At 46.2% G+C, this 22,692-nt stretch overlaps 1 protein-coding gene across 1 annotated transcript in view; it reads left to right on the forward strand.

Annotated features, from left to right (window-relative positions):
* The window catches only part of LOC128908257 (ras and Rab interactor 3-like), a 172,559-nt gene that overhangs the window by 136,666 nt on the left and 13,201 nt on the right, over nucleotides 1-22,692 (forward strand). The window contains exons 20-23 of the mRNA XM_054198071.1: nucleotides 6,861-6,933; nucleotides 10,180-10,271; nucleotides 14,686-16,158; nucleotides 18,570-18,878. Of these exons, the coding sequence (XP_054054046.1) occupies nucleotides 6,861-6,933; nucleotides 10,180-10,271; nucleotides 14,686-16,158; nucleotides 18,570-18,878 (1,947 nt within the window). The remainder of the gene's footprint in view (nucleotides 1-6,860; nucleotides 6,934-10,179; nucleotides 10,272-14,685; nucleotides 16,159-18,569; nucleotides 18,879-22,692) is intronic.

Raw genomic sequence — 22,692 nt, forward strand, 5'->3', positions numbered from 1 at the left:
GAAATATCATTTTTTCCTTTTATTGTCCACCATGTTGACCTCTGCCATTTCAGAGTGGGTTAGTCCCTTTCATCACTCACCTTTGGAAAGTATGGTCTTTCTTCCTGGAAGTCTCTCATGCAGAATGTGGTTCTGGGTAGTGTATGGCTTCCCTTTAAATGCTCAGAAAACTTCCTTTTTCTATATGATTAACCTCAACTCTGTGGTATTTCATGATGTATGTCAGAGCCGGAGAAATAACCTTTTATCCAAAGTAAATGGAAAAAAATGGTTCTTAATGAAATACATCTGTACGATAACGTATTTTTCACATAAAGATTGATTCTCAAGATTATCTATATGACCTGAAAATTGTTGCTAAGAACTAAATCCCCAGAATTTCAAATCATAGCATCGTTTCCCTTTACATGAGGCACAGGGGAGACCCTTTATATATCTGAAAGCTTTGTTTACTTCACAAAGTTTTACCAAAGAAATTTGCCTTCTGAGAGCAACTTCCAAGTATCTATATTCAGTTTGTCTTGTCAGCCATAGCCCTGAGCCCTGATGGTTTGAATCACCGCGCTGGGCAGCATAAATCTTGTACTGCCATGGTGATGTTTGGGTGGATGCTGAATTTAATTACCTGTGAAAATGTGACTTCTCCAGCGATGATCCCATAGTGCTCAACTGGTTACAGCAGGGACCACAGCAATCGAACGTGACACCCTGCTCCCCTTGGTGTCTTTGGGAGCCCTCTCAGTCCTCGACACTTCAGAAGGACCACATTTTCCCTCTCATCCCTGCTGTGTGAGAGCAAGAAAACACACTCTGTGTGGCTACATCTGAAAATCTAGCTAAATTTCATGTTGCTATCTGGTCTTGGGAAGATGTTCTGGATCTCCCCAGCCTCTGGCTGAAGAAAGCGCAAGCCAGGTATGGAATTTCCACAGACTTTAAGGTTTTCATTTGAGCACTGAAAAGGAGATGCTGGGGGAGGATCTGACAAAGAAGGCAAGTGCTTTGAAACCAAGCAGCCATTCGCCAGCCTGTGCTCTGGTCTTGACCCCTGAAGTGGCTGGCAGTGCCCACGGGCCTGCCAGGACTGTTCACATGGATACCTGTAAGGAAAGCACTGAGAAGCTGCGGCACTTTTAGCTGGTTTAGCTGTGCTTGAAGTTTCCGTGAGAGCCACCCTCTCAACCCCTGCTGAAACGCTAATCACAATAAGGAGGAAACAGGGCAGCGAAGTGACTGCGACACGTTTCTGCTCGAGCATTCTGCAGCAGAGGCAAGGAGACCAGGCAGCAGCAGGATTTTGTGCTGAATTAAAGGCATAAAATCTTAAGTGGACACCAACGTGCTGCCCATCTGCTTGGGTGAATGTGGATGAGCCAAAGTACTGCGGAGCGGTCAAGACCCCTGTGGCTGTTAGATCTAAGGACAGGTCCTTTTTCTAAGCACTAGAATACTCATACAGCGCACAGGGAAACAGTCAACTCTACCGAGTGTCCCCTCTGCTCAACCCCAGCCTGGGAAGAGTGCAAAAGCCTGTGTTTTGCATCTTCTTTAATGGCATTAATTTAGTTCTGCACAATATAATTATATTTTGTGAAAAACATAGCTTAAAAATAGATTTCTCTTACGCTCTAGACCCAAGCTCATTAACACTTTATCGCTTTCATAATTCATTAGTTTCCATTTCCCAGGAACTGCCACCAGCAGTGATTTTTTTTTCATCATGGCCAGAAAGATTAAACTCTGTAGGAAGCCATAAAATTGAAATCCTGTGAGAGAGCATGAGTTGGATGCACAACAGAGGAGTCTGGCAGAAGTCCAAACCAGGGAAGTGTCTGCCCTTCCTTGATGAGGGGAAAAAATAGAAACAACTGACAGTTTCATGAAAGAATCACTAGGAAACACAAGAAAGACAAAACAGACCTGGGTTGCCCAAGACAGTCTAGAACTGTGCAACTAAAAAGGAAGCTTAGGCAGCAGATGGAAGAGGCAGAGGCAGCAGATTACAGAAGAAGTAAAAAGGCCTTGAGAAGAGAAAGCAAGTAAACAATGACAAGTGTTTTACAAGAACATAGCACTTGAAGGTCGTACAGACTGTCCAGAAAGTCATCAAAAAATAATACAATAATGTCAGGGACAGATACTAGGAACTTTCAAACAGAGCTGTTGCAGAAAGACACTGTAAACACCCTAAGGACTTCTACCGAGGAATCTAAATTTCCCTCTATCCAGCTAAAACTCTTTTCTCTTAATGCCACCACCAGCCTAGTGCACGAGTAGGGGCCAGAAGGAGTTTTGCATGTGCTCAGGGAACTGGAGCAATAACCTGAAGGAATTGCATCACTCTCTCACGCATCTCTCTAAAGCATGGCAGGTATGACAAGCGCAACAGGGGTTACAGTAGACACTGCAGACATCTATTATGATACCCAGGGCTCATTCCCCAGGGGCAGAAAACTGATAACCTGGGCCATCCAACAGCTAGGAATGTCGGCGTCTGGAAGTTAGTAACCTCTGCCTTGGAGTGATCCCGTCTTCATAGCGAGATGAGGAAAGGGCTGAGGGTAGCAAAACAGCAGCAAAGCTGGGCAGTGCTGTCTACTGCAAAGGTCAGCGCAAGCAAGATCATGGCAACTCTGGTATCAAGACAGAGACATATCAAAGAAGGGGAAGATCAATGAGAGGTCTGGTTAGGAGACTGTGGAGTTATAATCTTAAATCTTAAAATAAAAATAGAAATGTGGAATCACTCCCATGATGACAAATCTCACAGTTTGCCAGAATCTGGAAAGATAAGAGCATCTCAGGCACATCCAAGCAGGACTTCTGAGGATGGTTGTGTTCTCAGTAGTCCTCTGTCAACACAACTGCTGCAGAATAAGGGATTCATACCTTTGAATTCAGATACCTCTGAAGGATTATACAGATATCAAAAACAGTGAATAGGACTAACAGTGCCATTAGAGAAGAAGAAGCTGAAGTAATTGGGTCCCGTGAGCATCTGTAAGCAGTAAGAAGATGGAAATTGGGGTGGTTTGTCCATGTGACCAGAATAACAGGACTAGCAAATACAATTCTGCAGGGAAAAATCAAAGAGGAAAGGAAGACAGAATGCCCAGGGACAATGTGACTCAAAAACATCATTATCTGGATAGAGAAATGATGGGGAGATCTAAAGACTAAGGGAAACATGAAGATAGATTCCAGTCAGTGCCTGAAGATGACACTCTACAGAGCATGTTGGGGTAGTAAAGGGAAGGATCAGGCAATCATAAATATTTATAGCAGTTCATAACCTGGCCATGTCCTGTTCACTTATTGAGTTGCACAAAAGACACAAACCGCAGTATGGTCAACAGCGAACCACTAATTTGTATTACTAATGCTGCCATCACCCATAAAAGATTTTTCAATTAATTCTGATATCTTTGTTTCAGACGCTTAAAATTGCCCATTGATCTACACATTTCCCCTTTGATTTCCTGAAGGTGACTTTTTTCTGTGGGCTTCTAAATATCAGGTAAAACTCAATATGCTGTGCCAATACATTTGGCTCACAGAACCCAGCCTACTTTTGATGTTGCTTTTGGTCATACTCTTGACATCCTGCCACTGTTCTGGTGAAATGTAGAGACTTCCTTGCTCTGCAGGTGGTGTGGGTATAGTTTTATGAGCCCAAGAAAGGTGAATTCTGTCTCTGTGGTTTTCAGCAGGATTACAGCGGTCTGGCCGAAAAGTGTCTCCTTGGAGCTTTTGCAAAAGTCATGAGTTCCTATAAATGGCAACATCATGATCCCTCCCTGAGCAGCAGTGCTCCTGTCAGTGAAATGTCCCCAGCTGCCCACAGCACATCCACAGACAGAGAAAAGCACCTCTTCCTGACCGTCTTCTCAGAGCAGGGTGCCTTGCGGGCAGCGATGGCACTGGGGGAGAGGTACGTTGTCCCCAAAAGTCAGCAGAGCCCTTTTAGCTGTACAAACTCGCTGTTTTCTGCATCTTTCCAAGAATCAGAAACATGCAGCTTAATGGTCTCCACAAGCGAATGACAGCCATTCCCACAAGAGATGTTCCTATACCGTACTCATCATCTGCCACGGCAAAGCAGTCGGGAGGCACTGCTTATCGGTGATGCCTGCTGGCAGTCAGCAGGTGTGTGGATAAAAACAGGTTAAGGAAAAAGTGTTAGTTTCTCCCAAAGAAGACCTTCCCCACAGAAGACTGCAAGGCTTTCCCCATGGATGCTGTGCCGGGAGCAGGTCCCAGTGGCCACAGTAGCCCTGCGTGGGCTCGTTGACACTGTCGCGGTTCAGAATAAATTTTGGGCAGAGTGTTGGTCCTGATGGTGCTAGTACCTTGGGTAACGATCCATCTAAAGCAGCGGTTTTCTATTCTTACTTATTTGCAGGCCACCCAAAAATCTCCCAGCAGAGCTGTGGGTCTCTGATGAATTCCAGCCTTCTGACAAATACACTTGATTTTGTTACCTTCTGTGACCTCTCAGAGCAGACCAGGGACAGGCCAGTTTCTATATCCCACCTGCTGAAAATTCCTGTCCTTAAGCTCCAGCAGCTTTTGTACCTAGACTGCTTTAGCTATATAATTCCTAGTATTTGTGGTGTTTCATGCTATTTAACTACGCATGGAAGGAGAGGAGGAGTACTGTACAGTGACAAGGCACTTCTAGGTGGATACTCCTGATGCTGAGGGGCTTGGACTAATCTTCTTTTGTCTAAAATTCAAGGCCCCAAATGTCAGAGCTTCCTGGCACAGAAACAATCATTAGTCCCAATCCAGGCGATCTGCTCATGTCTGTAAACATGTACAGGTGCCGCAAGCTCTCTTACGTACACCTGCAACTTGGGGTGCCAAAGTGAACATGTGGTTCTTAACAGAAAAAAAGTCCTTAAAACCATCTTCCACACAAAGGACTTTAATAAAGTGCTGGAGATTCGAGTGAGTTCAGGCTCTTGGGGTTTGGTTCATTCTCTGGAACAGCACTGGGTTTTGTCTTTGTTTTTGTTTCCTGTGTCAGAGCTGTGAAGCAGATAGATTTCAAACTCTAGAAATTGTTTGTGGTAGATGTTTAATGAATGTCCCTGACTGAAACATCATTCTTAATAAGGAAAAAGAAAAAACTTGCCGAACACTTATTTTTCCAGTTGTGGGAGAAAAGTAAGGGAAAGGGATTGTTTTGCTTAAAGTATGTTTTGAATTCCACGTTGCAGTCTGGTATCAGTGCACACACTGAGGTTGATCCGTCTGTGCTGATCTAACACAAATTGACGTTAGCAGTGACTTCTGAGAATTACATGGCCTCTACCTCTTCAAAAAATGCCTACATTGGTGTATTCAGCCCAAAATAGCAAGCTGCAGGGCCTGGGCAAGGACAAAGGGAGAAGTAAAAGTAGGAAATGCCTTGTTTGGGAAACGAACTGTGACGCCAAACGAGAGACAAGCTTGAGCATTTCCTTCCAGAGGGATTCTCTGATGGCTGGAGAACAAGAGCCAGAACCTGGAGCCGGGGGAGAGGAGAACCAGGCGGATGTCTCCCTCCTGCAGGTGCTGGAGGCCCTCCTTGGCAGGAGAACTAAGAACCAAGCAGGCAGGGCAAGGAGGTGGAGAGGTTTCACAGGGCTGTGAGTCATGGCAGACCAAGGCAGCTGAATCACGATAGCTGAAAGATGGGTAGACATGGTGCTTAGGGACATGGTTCAGTGGTGGTTTTGTTGGTGTTAGTTGATGGTTGGATGCGATGATCTTAAAGGTCCCTTCCAACCTAGATGATTCTGTGATTCTCATGGCTATGAACTGTGGCCTGGAAAACAGAGTGAAGAAAGATGCAGAGTAGCTGCGGGTGCTGCTGTGAGGTTTTGAGCTGCTGCTGCTCCCCAAGGACTCCTGGTATGCTCCTGTGGCAGGAACGGTGCAGCTCTGGGGCTCCAGTTCTCCAGCACCAGTAAGTGGGCATTTTTGAGAAACTGCTGCAGATTTCCTTGAATCTCTCAGTCTCTGTGTTTGTGTGTTGTGTACATATGGGCACAGACAATTTGTGAGACTATAAAGCAGAAGCAAAGATGGACACTTCTCTCCTGCGGCTCCACCTCTTTCTCTCTGCCTTGGTTTAACAGTCAATGTGAAATTTTCTCCACTGGCTGGTGAATTTTTTCTAGCTTAGCAGCCAAAAACTCTCTAATAACATGTGAGGTTTGGGCTACACCATGCCATAGCATGCTGTTACAAAGGAGGTCATCTTGAAGAACTCTGCAATGTGGTGTAGATTGTATTTTGCCACTTAAAGGAAAGTGCCGTTGCTGTGTAACACAACGGGAGGGAGAAGACAGGGGAGATACAAATAGGCTGTGCTCACACCACCTGCGTGACCCAGGTCAGAGCCCACACACATACTAATGAAGTAGTAATTTCTATTTTTTTTACTTCAAAGCACTTTGTCCACCCAGACCAAACCAGATTCCAGCATGGAGAGTCACACGGTCAGCCCCATATGTATTGTGGATCTGCATATCCTTAGAGACAGATGGGCTTGTAATGAACCCTTTGGCTGTCACCTGGGGTTGTTTTCTTCCCATTGTTTCTATTACTGTCACAACATTCTGATATCTTGAGCTAACCATTCAGAAGGCCAGGCTGAGACATTTCTTCTCGTGTTTCCCTGAAGAATTCTCATTGCATTTGGCCGTCTGAAGACATTTCTTTATGCTTCTTCATATTAGTCCATGCAAATACTGGACAATCACAGAACACAAGATATGTGTGAGACAAACCCACCAGCTTTTCTTTACCATACAGCTTAAAGAAAACAGTTGCTGACTAGTTTGTTTGTTTGTTTGTTTGTTTTTCATCAGTCCTATACCTGGAAGGATCCGTCCTTGTATTTGAGGATGTCTTCAAACTGGTTGCCTTCTACTGCGTCAGTAGGTGAGTTAGATTCATTGCTGCCATGGCGGGGGGTCGCTTTGCACTCCCCACTGGACTGTCTTTCCCCGGTACCCAGTCACAGCACAGCCTCCACTGTTTCCTCTGGTTTCCTCTAACCTGCCAGACCAGGAGGTATTTCAGATGCTAGCATCTGTGATGAGGCCAGATCACACAGTTTCTAGCCAGACACACCATAACCACAGCTGTCCCTGAAGCTGGAAGCTTTGTCTGAGGAAGGTCCTTAGGGCTGCACCCACAAAGGACCAAGGCACAGGACTGGGGGTAGCAGGACGGGGAGGAGAAAAAAGTCCTGCATCAACCATCTCTTATTAAAAGCAGCTTTAAGCATCCACAAACACCTGGCAGTGACTTAGCAAGCTTGCTAGCGGACTGTTGCCTGCGGGAGACTGCACTTACTCACCTACAGGGAATCTGTCATGGGGAGTAGTCCTGAAACAATTTCTGTTCCTTAGCCAAAATTTAAAAATAAAATACAGTGATAAAGAACAGACCTGGTTGGTTTGCTCAGTTCAGAAATACCAAATGTAGTGGGCACAGAGATGGGAAAGACCTGTAAGGTCATTTTCGTTAGCGCAAGGTTTGATCAGCAGCTGATGAGTCCCTCTGTGTAATTAGACCTGTGTGTTTGCAGTCTCCTCCAATCTGTGTGTTTGTGCCGAGCACACTGCAGCAATACCTCTGCAACCTCCTCACCCCATTCCTGCTGCAGCCTTGTTCTGAGTTGGATGTAAACTTTTGACCTTCCCTGTAGAAACTTAGATGACTCTTAAAGTAGTTATTTCCATTTAAGAGGGGAAAGCAGATTCAGGATATGTTTACAAGGCAGTCGTGCTAGGGGCTTGGTTAGGTCACGCAGCAGGAATGGTCTATCTATGGTAAGATACAGTGTGCTGCAGCTTACCCAGCCAGTATTATTCGCTATTTTGGGGCTGCTTCTGCAGCCAGCCGAGTTCAACACTGCTGGGCCAAGACTCCTACCCACACGCAAGGGACCGCGCTCTGTCTCACCCCCATCCATGAAAAGATGCCATCTAGATGTGTACAGACCCAATAGAATGGGTATAAATTAATCCCTGGCCCCATATAAAGATTTCTGTCTTACCAAAGGAGCAAAGAAGAGCCCAAATGCAACCAAGAACTGGGCATTTCTAGTCAAATGGCTGGTGGGAAGGAAAATCTGCTCGCTTCTGCTTTCCTGAAGCTTAACGAAAAGCTCCCACGCTTAAGAAAGAGCTTTCCATGGCTTAAGAAATAGTCTCAGAAAGAAAAGCTTTTCTTTTAGTTCCTGCTATGGATCTTACTTCTGAGTGTTAAATACACATTTCGGTGGTTTATGTGATTTCTCAGGTTGCCGTCAAAAGACAAGGTAAACAGGGAATAATTTTCTGAGAGAAGGGGGTAATAAAAAAGCTGCTTAGGCACTGACCTGCCATTTGCTGTCAGCTCGGAGGAGCTCTGTGATGGTGAGTGGAGAGGCCTGTTCTCAGGGCTGTAGTAAAAAGTCAACTATAAATAGCTGTAAACAGCTATCAGGACTGACAGGCTCTTTTCAAAAGAAAGTTTGGCCTGGCTAGATTATCTTCGATCACAAAAATAACACCTGTAGGTAACAGGTGACTTGGTGGCTTGTCTGCAAGCTGCTGCACCATGAATAAAATCAGACTTCTTTTTTTTATTAATGTCTTGATGTTTCCTGATTTTTAGGTGTATTTTTCTAGTAAAAAAAAAATAGAAGGGAACTGCTCGTGCACGTAACAGTAACAAACAAAGCAAGCAGAAGGTCCATGGACCCTCTTCCTCTTTTAAGCCTAATATCTGCCATGAAAAAAAATACTACTGGGATCACATTATGACAAACAATGTGACAACAGAGTGCTCAGTGGTGCAGAGAACCCATGGAGTACACTGTGCATCAGTAAGATATATATCTGTTAATATGGGCAAAAATAGCCCCCCCCCCCCCCCGGCATTCATCTGTCAACAGATTGGTCCTCCCTAGGTCTGCAGTCACACGCATTTTTGGGGCGCGTTTGTGTAGCAGAGACCACCTACTCACAAGGGCAGCTTTTTCTAAAATAATTTCCTGTGGCTTGCAGAACATTTTGTTAAACTTTTTAATGTGTAAAATGACCGTGCGCCATTCTTTGCTTCCTTTTAGGGACTTGCTGGCTTTTCTAGTCCTTGTTAGAACGGGAATTGAGGTAGGAACAGGTTTAGTGAATTGTTATTGGGCAAGAGGCAAACCCAAACAGTTCACCACCAGCCCAAGAGCTCTGGTAAATTATTTGAGAGTTAAGGTGTCTTTCAGTGAAACCTAACTAACATCCTCTGAGAAACTGTATCTTTTTTTCAGTAAAAATATAGCATCTTTCCAGAAACCAGTCAGAAGTCTTCTCAGTCAGAAGTCTGAGAGCAGAGAATAGGGGGATATGTGTGTTTTCACGGTGCCATGCAGCAGTTCATCGTTTGTCTCTTCACCCAGGAGCTACCGTCTTCTCTAACCCCGTTGTGTCTCGCTGTGTCCCCATGCCTTACACTGATTTTTAAAAGAGGAAGCAGGGTGGGGACAGAAGGGTAAACAGAAAGAAAAAGGACTGCAGATCCCCTCCACACCAGAAAGAACGGCTTTTCTATTTACAATAATTACCATTCGCAACACCTCACTTTTCATGGGAAGGTATTTCAACCCGTGTGGCTTCCCCTGAGGTGAGAGGCGTTCTTTCTGGTTTTGGAGGAGGAAGCCAAGGCACAGTGATTAAGCCCATGGCATGGTATGAAGCATCACCACAGGAGCTGGTGATCTCTTGTGAAATTCTTCACTGTGAGGGTGGTGAGACACTGGCCCAGGTTGCCCAGAGAAGCTGTGGCTGCCCCATCCCTGGAGGTGTTCAAGGCCAGGCTGGACGGGGCTTTGAACAACCTGGTCTGGTGGAAGATGTTCCTGCCCATGGCAGGGGGGTGGAACTAGATGGTCTTTAAGGTCCCTTCCAACCCAAACCATTCTATGATTCTATGATTCTATGAAATCAGAGCAACCCAGGCCAGTACAATGTCCACGATGCCTTACTGGCCGCAAGATCTTCCCTTGACAACATTCAGGACTTTGCAGAACAGGGCTGAAATTGTGAGCCAATTCAACCGCTAAAACCAACAGTAAAATCTGAAGTTCCTAACAGTTGTGGGGTTTGTTCTTTTGTTGGTTTTTCACTGTGTTTCTTTTTACAGGGATTTGCTGCCCTTCACCCTGAAGCTGCCACAAGCAATATTAGAAGCCAATAACTTTCAAGACCTTGAAATTATCTCTAGTCTGGGGATAGGTAAGTCCCTCAGAGCAGCCAGAGTTTCACTCAGACTTGTGAGAACCATGGTGCCTTGCACAGACATAGTGCAACTGGAGGATAGATGAACCGTTGTCTTCAGAATAGCTGGAGAGGCCTGAATGCATGAGAGAAGATGTTTATGATCTTTATGTTTATAGAAGCACACTGGAAAAAAGGCCTCTTGCCCCTTTGGACGTAAACCTTCACCTGGAGGCTGGGGCTTTCAACAGCTGAAGGGTGGCACAGCCTCTCAGGATAGCTTACACGCATTGGAAGTATTTGGGATCTGAGGCATGTGAAAGGAGGAAAACACCTTTGCAGTTTCCCCTCTGATGTGTGGCGGCAGTGCTGATGGGGGTGTGATATTTCTAAATTCTGATATTTCTGCTTCCTCTTGCAGGATTTCTAGTTGGTAGAGAAACGTGTAGTGTCCCAGCATGTTCTCTCGCCTCACGCTAATCAGACACGAAAAGGAATGTTATTTTTAGTGACAGCACCAAATGAGCAAATTTTAGATCAGATGTATAAAGTTACAGAGTTGGGAAATGCAGTTCTGTTAACTAAAGTAGGTCTCCTTCTTATTCCTTCCCATTTAACACACTCCACTCGAGACAGCTATTAACAGTTAGCCACTCCCTTGCTATTTTCAGTTTTCCCTCAGCTGTTGAAAACAGCCAAACAATGGTGGAAGTGAAGAGTTAGCTCACTTTGAGATATTCACTAGAGCACCCTGGGGCTTTACAGATCTATTTTTGGATCTTCTGTGTTATACCTCCCAGAAGACGTGGCCAACCCCACTGGTTTCACTTCAAGCAGTTTTGTTGAATTCAACCATCGGAATTGCCTCTAACGCTTTCAGCATCCTCTATTTTGAAGATACACCGATCTGTCAAAGCATCCTTGAGTATGGGTGTCCAGCCAGCACTTATGCTTTAAAGAAAGGTACTTTGCAACTTGAGATAGCAAGTTGCAAACTTATTATTAATTTTATTATAACAAGTGTAAAAATTAAAAAATGGAAGAAGTGTGTCATGATTGTCCAACCTGTGGTCTAATTTGAGTCAGCAGAGGAGATCCTGACCTAGGCAACATCCTCCAGCAACTTCTGAAAGGAAGGATTAACTGAAGCACGAGCACCAAAGCAATGTTGATTGTAGTCTTCTTCCTTCTCTCCTGTACACTGGTGGTCATAAAAGTGGTGATGCTTGCAGGTTTGTCACGCTACATCGCATGCCAGGAAAGTTTCTGACAACAGAAGAAAGCCTGCTGTTGTATAAAGATTTTCTGGGAAATAATGCTAGCTTCTTGGAGTGCCGTGCTATCTCACTAAAGCCAAACAAGCTGAAGTAACGAGTGATACTGCTTACTGCTTCCTGGAACAAAGTTTCAGGGGTACAAACGGATACCCAAGCAATAAGTGCTGCCCGAAGTGGCACTCCCAAAGGAAAGATAAAATTGTTTGAAATTCTGGTATGTTGCTTTTTATTTGTTTCAAAGCATTATGTTTTTTGAGGGGGTAGAAGATGTCTACCTGCAAGCTAGATTGTTCCACAAAGGATCTGGCTGTTATGTATGTTGTCAAAGAGGATGTACTGCAGGCCCTCTAGTCCTGAGGTACTAGAGGCTGGTACAGAAGGCATTTTAGCAGGGCAATTAATGTGACTGTACTTCACAAAGAGCACGTACCATCACAGAGGTGCCAAAGTCTCAAAGAACTGCCTAATTATCCCTCACACAGCGTAAGCTAAGGGAAGGACAGCAATGGGAGATGATCAAACTGCCTTTCCTGCTCTATGGGACAGTGTGGCTTGGCTGGGAAACACCCTCTCTGAAGCAGCTGTGTAACCCTTGGTAGGCCCACCTCATCTGGTCCGTCACAGTCTGAGTGGAGTATTGCATTTTCATCACAGTGTCTTATCCTGACCACTACTGAGAAAAATAACCAACTTCCCTTTTGTAGATTGATTTACTCACCATTGCCTCAGCCCATGAGACTCCACAGCATTATGTTCTGACTTAGACAAGCAACTTCCACTGTCTTGCATTTGCTGATACCCAGTAGAGTTGGAGCGTTTAAAGGAAATTGTGCCCCAGATGGTCTCAGACATGAGGGAGTTGTTCGCGTGATGCTGTTATGTGCAACTGCATCTGCCCATCTATTCCTGAATTCAGTTGTTGAGAGTGCTGCTGTTTCTAGCAACACTTTTATTTTAAGCTTCTATGTTCTCCTCCCTCTTGTGGTAGGAAATCAGAGAATAAAGCTGCTCTAACCTCAGCCTCCCTGGGAAATCATGGTGACATGCTTATGGAGTTGAATTAGCCATGGACACTAGCCTAGGCTGTGAGACGCGACATCGGCGATTGTATCCTGATGGGAATGGACAGTCTTTTAGTTCACCTGTGCTTGGCTTACTCTGTGGTGATGTTCTAGAAGTGCTTGGTTAGAGGGAGCAGAGGGGCAGCGAGGAGTCAGCCTTGCCCGTCCTGCCCAGCCTGCAGCACTTGCACCCGCTGGAGGGATGGGGATAGTCTCCGTGGCCCAGGGGACCACATCACTGGCCAAGGGGGGCAAGACCAGCAGTGGGCTCAGGGCACCAAGGGGGAAAGGCAGAGCCCTGCAGAGGGCAGGTCATGGCGGAGGCAGAAAGAACGTGGCTTTTCCAGCAACGGTGTGGAGCTGGCTGCAAGTAGGAAGCCATCAAAAGTCACGGCTGCACCGGGGAGCAAAACGGGAAGAAGTGGCCTGTCTTTGGGGACACGGTGGGCAAGGGAGAGATATTATCTGCATGTGTTACACCCCCGAGTTCTGCGTTGGCTTTATTTGAAGAGTTCCTTTGGTCTGAGTTCCTTCCCAACTGGAAGTCCCTTTGAGCTTTTCTGGGGTGCTGATTTTCAGGAAGAGGCATGGGCAGACCCTGCCCAGGGCTCTGACCAGCTCAGTGCTGTGCCCCTTTCCCCACCGTGGGCTGGGGGCTACGCTGGTGCAGCCGGCAGGAGAACGGGGCCCTGGCAAGGCACAGCTGAAGGCACCGTCCTGAGAGTTGTACCGTCTGCTCAGCACTGAGGGTCATCCCACCCTTGTGCAGCCCTATCTGTCCCCTCTTGAGCCCAGCACATGATGTTTTTGCAGTGAGACACACTTGACATCAAGCACAGGGCAGGGCGTAGGAGCTGTGTGGCAGCCCCATTCGCATCCTCTGTAAATCCACCCGGAAGAGTGTGCCGTCAGCGTCAGCTCTGTGTCCAGGGACCAAGCATGCTGAAAGGATTTATTTATCTGCATCCCTGTGTTTCCACGATTTCCCATCTACCCCTTGTCCCTAAATCTGGGGGCAGAACATACAGGGTTTGCAGGAGCTTCTGTTTCCCGGTGCTTCCAGCAGTGGACCCTGGATTAGCATCTGAGCAATTAAAAACAATCAGACTGGTAAGGCGAGCAGGTACAAGAACTCACCTCTGGGGGAAGGGAAAATGGTTAAATATGATACTGAGTCTGTTCAAAAGGTGTACAAACATTCTGTATTTGGTTTCTTTTGTTTTTTGTTTTAAACAAGTTACTTCAAAATAAATTCTAATAAGAGGTTTGTGACATACAGAAATGACTACTTGCATCTGAAACACCATCTTCCTTTTCCAGTCGCAGGCAATGGCACTGAAATACTTAACTATTCTTTAGTCCTTCAGGATACAACCTTCCTGTGTACACAGTCTTTTGCACGATCTTTCCTCTTCTACATCTGTGGGCAGGTAGTCTCAAGGCAAACCAGAGTGGGCATGGCTATGGATAATGGTCATCCAGAGCTATAGACGTTAACGGTAATTTTAATCTGTGGAAGGTATTTAAAATCCTATGTTTCTGGACTGGTTGTACTGCAAAGCAGGATCAGACCTCTGTGTAGAACAGACTCTGCCCCATCTTCATCTGATGTCACTTGTGGTCCCGGTGCATGTCGGATCCAGGCTGTGTATCTCAGCCCTGCACCTTCCCATGGTCAGGACTCGCTGGGGTCCTCACAGCCTCACCTCAGGTATCCTCAGCTATTTGCATTTGGAATCAGCAATCACTGAACAAGCCATAGACCCTTTTTCACACTCATTCATATTTGTTACTTGTACCTACCTGCTCACACTGAATAGGCTGTATGGCTTTAACAGTTTTCACTAGATGAGTATTCTAAAATTGGCACAAAAGAGGTTTCTGGTGAAGCTTCTGAGCTTGTCCCCTGGTTTGAAGTATCTCACACACATAAAACAGGCAACCCTTTCTTCACAGTGTTTTGTGCAGAGGTGTGAAAGCTTATATACCATTTCTTATAACAAAAAGTAGGACTTATACATACCATTAGCAGCTAAAATTTTCTCAGAGCTGTTTTTCATTCTTCTTTTCTTTCTTTTTTTTTTTTTTTGACAGATTTCTGGGATTCCTCCTTAAACCACAGAAGAGGAGGTGAGGAGTTATCCCACCCTGCAAAAGACTGTGCTTTCAGCACTGCCCAGGGAGACAGTTTAAGATCTACCCAGTGTTTTGCAAGTAGCACAAACCACTGCTCATGTGAAATTGAGCTGTCAATAGGAAATGACAGGCTGTGGTTCGTGAATCCTATTTTTATAGAAGAGTGCAGTAATCCTTTTCCTCTAGACATACCTCCTCCTAAAAGCCATGCTGTGAGCACCGATCTCCCCCCTGCCACCATGCTCGCTGAAAGGAGGTCTCCCCGCCGGCCCCCTCCACCTCCACCTTCTCACGCCCTCGTCCAGAAATCTTCTCTGAAGCTCCTGCGGGATCCCATGACTGCCTGTGAAGAAAATGAGCTGCTGCTTCAGCCACTAGGAAAGAGCATCAGGGAAATGAAAATTGAAGGCGGTGACAATAAAGAAGAAGGAGGGAAGCAGAGCTGCTCAGGCAACGAGCCCTCGGCAGTGAGCACCAAGAAGGGCTCCCAGCCCTCTGTTCCCCCGCGGAGGCGGCTGTGTGAGAGGACCTTGGTGGAGAGCCGTGTGGGTAAGCTTGGAAGTTGTGAAACACTGAAAGGGGAACGGACAGAAGAAAAACAAGACACAAGTACAGAGAGCAGAGATAAAGGGTTGCTGTGCACAAACGCTGTAGAAATGCCTGGGGAGGTTCCCGAAAGGGCTGTATCGTGGTTTCAGGAGGCAAAGCCCGAACCTGTAGAGAAGAAGGAGGACATGCCTGAGATACAAAGCAATGCCATTAAGAAAGGAAAGTCACCTCCTGTCCCACCACCAAGAAGGAAGAGGCTTTCCCAGGTACCGAGGATCCACAGCTCAAAGCCAACAACAGTGGCAGAGACAGCCACGGCCACGGCTTTGTGCAAGAGCAGCTCAGCTACAGTGGTAGGTGGTGCCACTTGCACACATACCAAGACTGAACAAGGACACGGCCACAAATCTGTCACCTCAGCTGAACTGAAAGGTTCACGCTCCTCCCTGGAGGGCCCAGGAAGCAGCGCCGTGGCTCAGGCATCAGCGTCCGAGCCAGACTCCTACTCCACCAGCAGCACAGAGGATGACCTGGAGATGCTGAGTAGTTCGTCCGGTAAAAAGACACGCTCCATGATCTTGGATAAGGCCAAGAACAGGCTGTCCTTTGTGAGCCTGTCCAATGTCTTCACAGTCTTTTTGTCTAGTGACAGGAAGCTGCAGAAGAAGATAGTGGAGCTGGCACAGGACAAGGATTCGTACTTTGGCAACCTGGTGCGGGACTACAGAGTGTACAGTTTAGAGATGATGGCAAAGCAGAGCTCCAGCACAGAGATGCTACAAGAAATCCGGATGATGATGACGCAGCTGAAGAGTTACTTAGTGCAGAGCACCGAGTTGAAATCTCTGATAGACCCAGCCTCCTACACCGAGGAACAGTTAGGTAGGTGACTGCTTTACTCATCCTCGGGCAGGATTGGGGAAGGTGAGGAGGGAGACAGGATTATGCAGACACAGGTTCTGCTTTACAGAATTATAAACCATCTCCTAAAAGCTGAGGGGTGCATGTTGAAGTCTACTCTGTGGTTGCCAGCACTTGGAGGAGCAGCTCTAAAACCTGGGAGACCAATGAGGGGGTGTTGCACAAAAATGTTTTAGAAGGAAGAGTTTAAGCTGAAGAAATGCATGTTTTTGTGTGTGGGAGAGACATATATGTATGTTTATATGCATATACACACATACAAATACGTGTGTATGTGTGTGTATATGTGTGTACGCATAGGCACACACACGGAACTGTGCTTACTGGAAGCACAAAAGGCCAGCTTCCCCCTGCACAGACGTGTTCCCTGTGGTCTTCCACGTCCGCTGCCCCACGCTCTGCAGTGAGGATGGAAAACTCCCTGCGTGTGGCAGCCAGATCGGGGGCTGATCACTGTCTCATGAGGAGGTACAAGACTACAATGGTTTTGAGTGGCAGGTTGGAGGAACCACTTGATCCCGCTCTGTGCTCCTCAGAGCTCAGAGGCGCAGGAGAGCTGCCTGCTGCAAGGCCACTGCTGGCTCCCAAATGCAGCATGCACCTGTCTTTACCCCACACACAGTTTGCCTATGGGGAGGAAAAATAATATTTTTGGCTGTATAGGGGTGTTTTGTTGCTTCTTATTCCATATTCTGTGAGAGCGTAATGTGCTACTTCCCCCCTTGCTAAGAAATGGACTGGTCTGTTTAATGTACATTCATGAGGGAATATACAAGCAGCTATAGGATTTTTTTATCCCAGTCAAAGCTGTACAGCCAGAAAAAGAGTGCATGCATGCACTCACATGTTCTTTTGACTTAAAACTGTTTCTTGAGGACCCGAGAATCAGTGCAGAGCTATTTATGAGATTCCCTAAGCTGGCTTAAAGCAAACTGGGGGCTGGAAGACCCCCAAGACAGAACATGGCCAAACACAGAAGTGACCAGGGATTCCAGGGGATCCTGCAGCTCCAGTATTAGGTGGGACCCAGTTAAATGGTGTGCCAGGACCCAGAGGCACTCAGCTGTCAGTCTCAGCAGGCCCTGGTGACTTCTTTCTCACCCAGCAAAGGCTTCAAACGATCCTGTGGTGTCCCCAGCAGAACAGACCTGCTGCCAGTCCCTTGCCATAGCCAGGAGAAGGGAGCTAGAGCTTCACTTCTCATGCACCTCATCTAACACCTGCAATTTTTGTCCCCAAGGCAGAGGGGGGTGTCAGCACAGAGACCTCTGTCTCGAATCTTGATTAGGGAAGGTGAAGAGGAGGCAGAAAGAAGTGTCCTGTTCTGCTTGGCAGAACTGCATGTGTGCAAGGATCCCCCCACCTTCACACAGACACGCCTGGTTAGATCTAGCCCTGTTCACTGGCAGTTCCTGAACAGGATGATATGGCCTAGTCAGCCTGGGGAGGACTGTCTTCTCCTGGGGAGGACAGGGATTCCCACCATGGAGGATTTACCATTTGAATTTGTCCTGCTTCAGGCTGACTGATCCTCTGGATTCTTTGAAATACTTGCATTTTGCATACATAAATGTTACTACCCTCCGTTTCGTTCCTCACTGACTGAGCAGATGAACTCTTTTGCTGGTGACCTTTTTGCCTTGGTGAAGGGGTGGCAAGAGGATTCTTTGCAGTCCCTCTGGTTTCCAGGAGTCAGATGACAGACTTTCTCACAGTCTCTCATGCTTCCTTTAATGCTCAACCCACAGAGACTTATTTCCTCATCCACAGGTGGCGTAAGAAGTGGCTTAAGTATCAGTAAGTTAGAGTCACTTGAGCAGTAAGGGTGAGAAACTTCTGCCCAGATGTTGGTGTCTGCCTCTGAGTGGGTGGCTACAGCCCCTTTTCAGTCCCTGCGGAGAAAGGGGCGCTTTGAGGGTGCAATGGATTTTGTCCCAGAGTGAATATCTCAAATAGATTAGAGGGAGGTGTCAGAAGGGACATGAGATGAATCCCACCTGGGCATCTGTAAGGGCAGGGCTGTGAAAAGAAGCACAGTTAGGTGAGGTTCCTCATCTCTTCCCAGAGTTGGCTTTCCTGCTGCCTGACAGTGCCATGCTGCTCAGCCCGGAGTCGGGCAAAGACAGCAGGGGCTGCTGGCAGCAGGAGCTCTCCTACGGCTCCACAATTGGTGTTCATCTCAAGCCTATCCAGGACTTCTGGAGGCTGTTGGTAGTGAAAGGTTTACTTTCTGGGGTGTAATTTCTGTTTCCTGCTCACAGCTATGCAGTAGTGCATGAATAACCAGCCACATGCTTTCTGAGCAGTTTTACTTGCACCTGTACTACTGTGTTGAGTATCACAGACTGTTGTGTTCTCCCTTCTCTATGCAGAAGTGATTGCTGAGACGGCTTTGTACAAATGTGTCCTGAAACCTTTAAAAGAAGCCATTGATTCTTACTTAAAAGAAATCCACAACGAAGACGGATCTTTACAGCAGCTAAAAGAGAACCAACTTGTGATACAAAACACAACTACCACTGACCTAGGCGTCACGACCAGTGTGCCTGAAACCTTTGTGCTGGAAAAGATCCTTCACAAGTTCACAACCATGCACAAGGCCTACTCCCCAGAAAAGAAGATTGCCATCTTGCTGAAGTCCTGCAAACTCATCTATGACTCCATGGCTCAGGGAAACCCAGGTACAGCGCTCCTACTGAAATGGTATCCCTCCCTGCTCCTTCTCCGTGTATCAAAGGGAACAGGGTTTATGATACAGTTGATGTGGTAATATTCAGATTGCAGGTAACAGTGATGGCCGGTGTGTTTGGTGTCAGCTGTCCACAGGTTGTGTTCAGAATGGGCTGGCTAGTGACTGTGAAGTTCTCTGCACTAATAATGAGTATAAAAGGTACCTGGTTAACTTTAAGCTCCATAGCTCCAAAAACCAGATGTCCGTGAGTGTTTTATGGGTAATGTCCTTTTTGCACAGCTCTCCATAAATCCTCAGAGCTCTGTCCCAGCTTGTAGCAGCTTAGCAGTAAATTCTAGGAATGGGTTTTTGGGAAAAGTCTCTTGATTTGACCTTTACAAAGTTTTGCTTAAATTGAGGTGTTCTGCTTAAATTGAGTTTTGCTTAAATTGAGTACTAGCAGAACGCTAGTACTGTTTGTTACTAATTCCTAATGATCCAGAAAATTCCAAAAGCCACTCCTACACTTCTTCAGTGTGAGGAAGTATGTGCTCTGAGTATAAATATAACTTAGGCCTCAGGCCAACCACTAAATGCTCATTAAGCCCTTGGCCTGCAGACAGGATGCGTTTTTGCAGATAGACCAGGAAGCCCCTTCCTCCAGGGATCTGCCCTGCCAGTTTAAGGGCTTCCTTTGCATACTGGGGAGCTGATGACGAGCCATGCATAAATTTGGAGAGAAGCCAGATATTAATTTGCAAAAACCTGCGGTTGTTTAAGAGCTCACAATCTCCAAAGGTGCTTTTAGCTGTTCTGCTTTATTATATGCTGACAACGGCCTTGGAGCACTCATACAGAAATTGTTGTGTCCCTTCTGAGCCTCACTTCAGGGTCATCCCTTGGACAGTATGCATCAAGGTTCAATGACCAATCTAGACACATTAACAGCAGAGCAAGAAGCCACCCCAGGGCTAAGCCTAAGCTGCAGGGTGGATAGGACCTCCGACTGTCATCAAGACTGAGAGAGCTGGGGTTGTTCAATCTGGAGATAAGAAGGCTCCGGGAAGACCTTATAGCAGCTTTCCAGTATCTGAAGGAGGCCTACAGGAAAGCTGGAGAGGAACTTTTTACAAGGGCATGTAGTGATAGGGTGAGGGGCAATGGCTTCCAAGTGGAAGAGGGTAGATTTGGGTTAGATATCAGTAAGAAATGTTTCACTGTGAGGGTGGCGAGGCACTGAAACAGGTTGTGCGGGAAAGTTGTGGCTGCTCCATCCCTGGAGGTGTTCAAGGCCAGGCTGGATGGGGCTTTCAGCATCCTGGTCTAGTGGGAGGTGTCCCTGTCCGGGGCAGAGGGGGTGGAACTAGATGATCTTTAAGGTCCCTTCCAACCTAAACCGCTCTATGATTCTATGATTCTACTATGAGAAGATTTGGACATGCGTAGGGGAATTTGCTGTAACATTGTTAAAACAGTTGTATTAAGTTTGAGAGCAAATTTGGGATAGATCAAAGACTCGCATGCCTCATTAAAACCCACATAGGAGACACAGTCTCCTTCTGATGCTGGTGTTACATTACATATCTGTCACACTTCGGTTCGCTCAGGGCTGGAATTTCTCTGTTGCAGGAAATACCGTTGTGTCATTTTATGTGACAGAAATTAGGGGTCAAGGAAATAATTCAAAAAACCCTACTTGTTTTGAAAGGTTGGCTCTGACTCTCGTGAAATCAGGATTTCATTGTGGTTTGCTCTGCTAACCAAAGCGCTCCATTTTGGCTGGCTCAGCTGTTTTCTCATGTTGAGCACCACTGCAAGCGGGGCTAGGTCGGAAGATGACTTCACCCCAGTGTGTCCAGTTCCCTCTGCAGTCTGTATGATCAGTGGTGCATATCAGAGCCTGATCGGAAGGAAACTGGCCTGCCATGAAGGAAATGTACCCCAATGAATTCAGACCAGAAAAAGAGGTTAAGGGGAGGGAAAAGCTATAGTTAAACTCCCAGAAGATGGTGGACATGGAAAGAAATTGAGTGAAACATCCTGTAGGCCCACTTTGAAGTGAAATGCGTGAAACCTCTCCAGCAGCATGAACTGACCCCACATCACTTTGATTTTTCCACCCGGCAAAGACAAAGGTTCAGCAAACTGAACTGTTTTACTGACAGGGAATTCCCAGCTGGCGGCATGCAGAAGAGTGTGCTGCCGGCTACTCAACCAGATTTCCAGCGGGTAGGTGGATTTTCAGCCATCTCGAGAGCATTGGCCCAGGGCCCCTTTTGCTTTTTGAGCCAGCCCTGAGGCAGCGCAGTGCTCTTCGCACAGGAAGAGCAGAGGCCATGCTCGGCTTCCTGTGCAATAGTCTGTTTTTCTTTTAGTTCCTTTTACTCACTGCTGAATTAGAGAGTTCCCTCCTCTTCCAAGATCAGAGCAGGTGGAACATAAAAGTAATCATTCCCTCTACGGCAGGACCAAAGTCAGTCTGCCTCTGACAGAAAAATTATCTGTTTGGTAACGTGATAACTACTTATGTTGTCTGGTTTAATTTGCAATTTAGCAGCTCAGGCCAGGTCTTTACTCACTTTAAGCTGACCGTAGGATGAGCTGAGCTGACCCGAGAATATGGTTTCATATCTCAAAGCAAAGTGTAAATACCACCAAATCAAGCACACTTCTTTTTTCAGACCCATATGAAAACACAATTTTTTTATACATTTTGAGACCTGTGTACAGCAGGCCAGGTTTGGCCAGGGTGTCCCAACAGGTACCAAGTTTTCTTTAAAACTAGGGATAAGCTTACTCCAGAACATCTGTGCCTGTGGTAGTGCCCATCTTTGCACTGCAATTCCACGTATATCAGGCCATTTTAAGAAAGGAGGAATTCTGTAGTTTAATTGCAATTCGTACTACATGAAAAAATCTGCCTGAAAAGTTGGATGTGGTTGAACCTCATGATACTTAGACTATGAACTCACTGTGTCAGATCCTCAGCTGGCTTAAACTAACATTTCTTCCTCAAGTTGAAGGCAATCAACTTGTGGATCTGATTCATCACAAGGAATCAGGAAGGCAAGTTTACAGTCTTTCTCAATACACCTTTCTCCCAACAGACAACTACATGAGGACAACTACAAGACATAGATCTATGTTGAAGTAGAACTCATCTACAGCTACATGTAGGTGGTCACAGATGGGTAACATGTCTAGCTTCTCATTATAGACAATGGGGACTTAGTCGATGGCGTTCTGTTGATTCATCTGGCTCAACGTAGGTGTCTGCTTTAGGGTGAGATGACTCATGACAAACTCCACTGATGATATTGATTAGTTCATCACTGGCTATGAAAGGAGTTTAGGAGTACTGGTTCAGATGTTCACACTACAGTGTAGGCAGTGGTATTAGTAAGTGAATCCTCCCCAAAGGGACAATTAAGATAGCATTGCAGTGTCTCACCGAGCTTTTCCAAGTTCTGTGCAAACTTAAATCACAGCAACATATGTAACCTACAATCTAAAAATATGTAACCTGCTAAAAATAGTAGGAGGAGTTAGTAAGAATAATATGCATTAAAAGAATACAAAAAGAAGAATTTGGAAACCCAACCCATCGCTCACAAACTGGCTGGCATTTTTAATTCTGTGCACTAGAAAAAGAGGCAGGACTCATGGGAAGCTGTAAGCTCCCAGCTCTCTGGCCACTCCTACGTTTGGAAGGCATGCCCCAATACCCACAGGGAGAGCTGGGCGCATAGCTGATTTATATAGAAGCGCTGTAATCTTATGTAGGAGAATCTGCTTATTATTCATCTTTCAGAAATACCTTTACT

The sequence above is a fragment of the Rissa tridactyla genome, chromosome 4, assembly GCF_028500815.1.
Source record: "Rissa tridactyla isolate bRisTri1 chromosome 4, bRisTri1.patW.cur.20221130, whole genome shotgun sequence".
Lineage (NCBI taxonomy): Eukaryota > Metazoa > Chordata > Aves > Charadriiformes > Laridae > Rissa > Rissa tridactyla.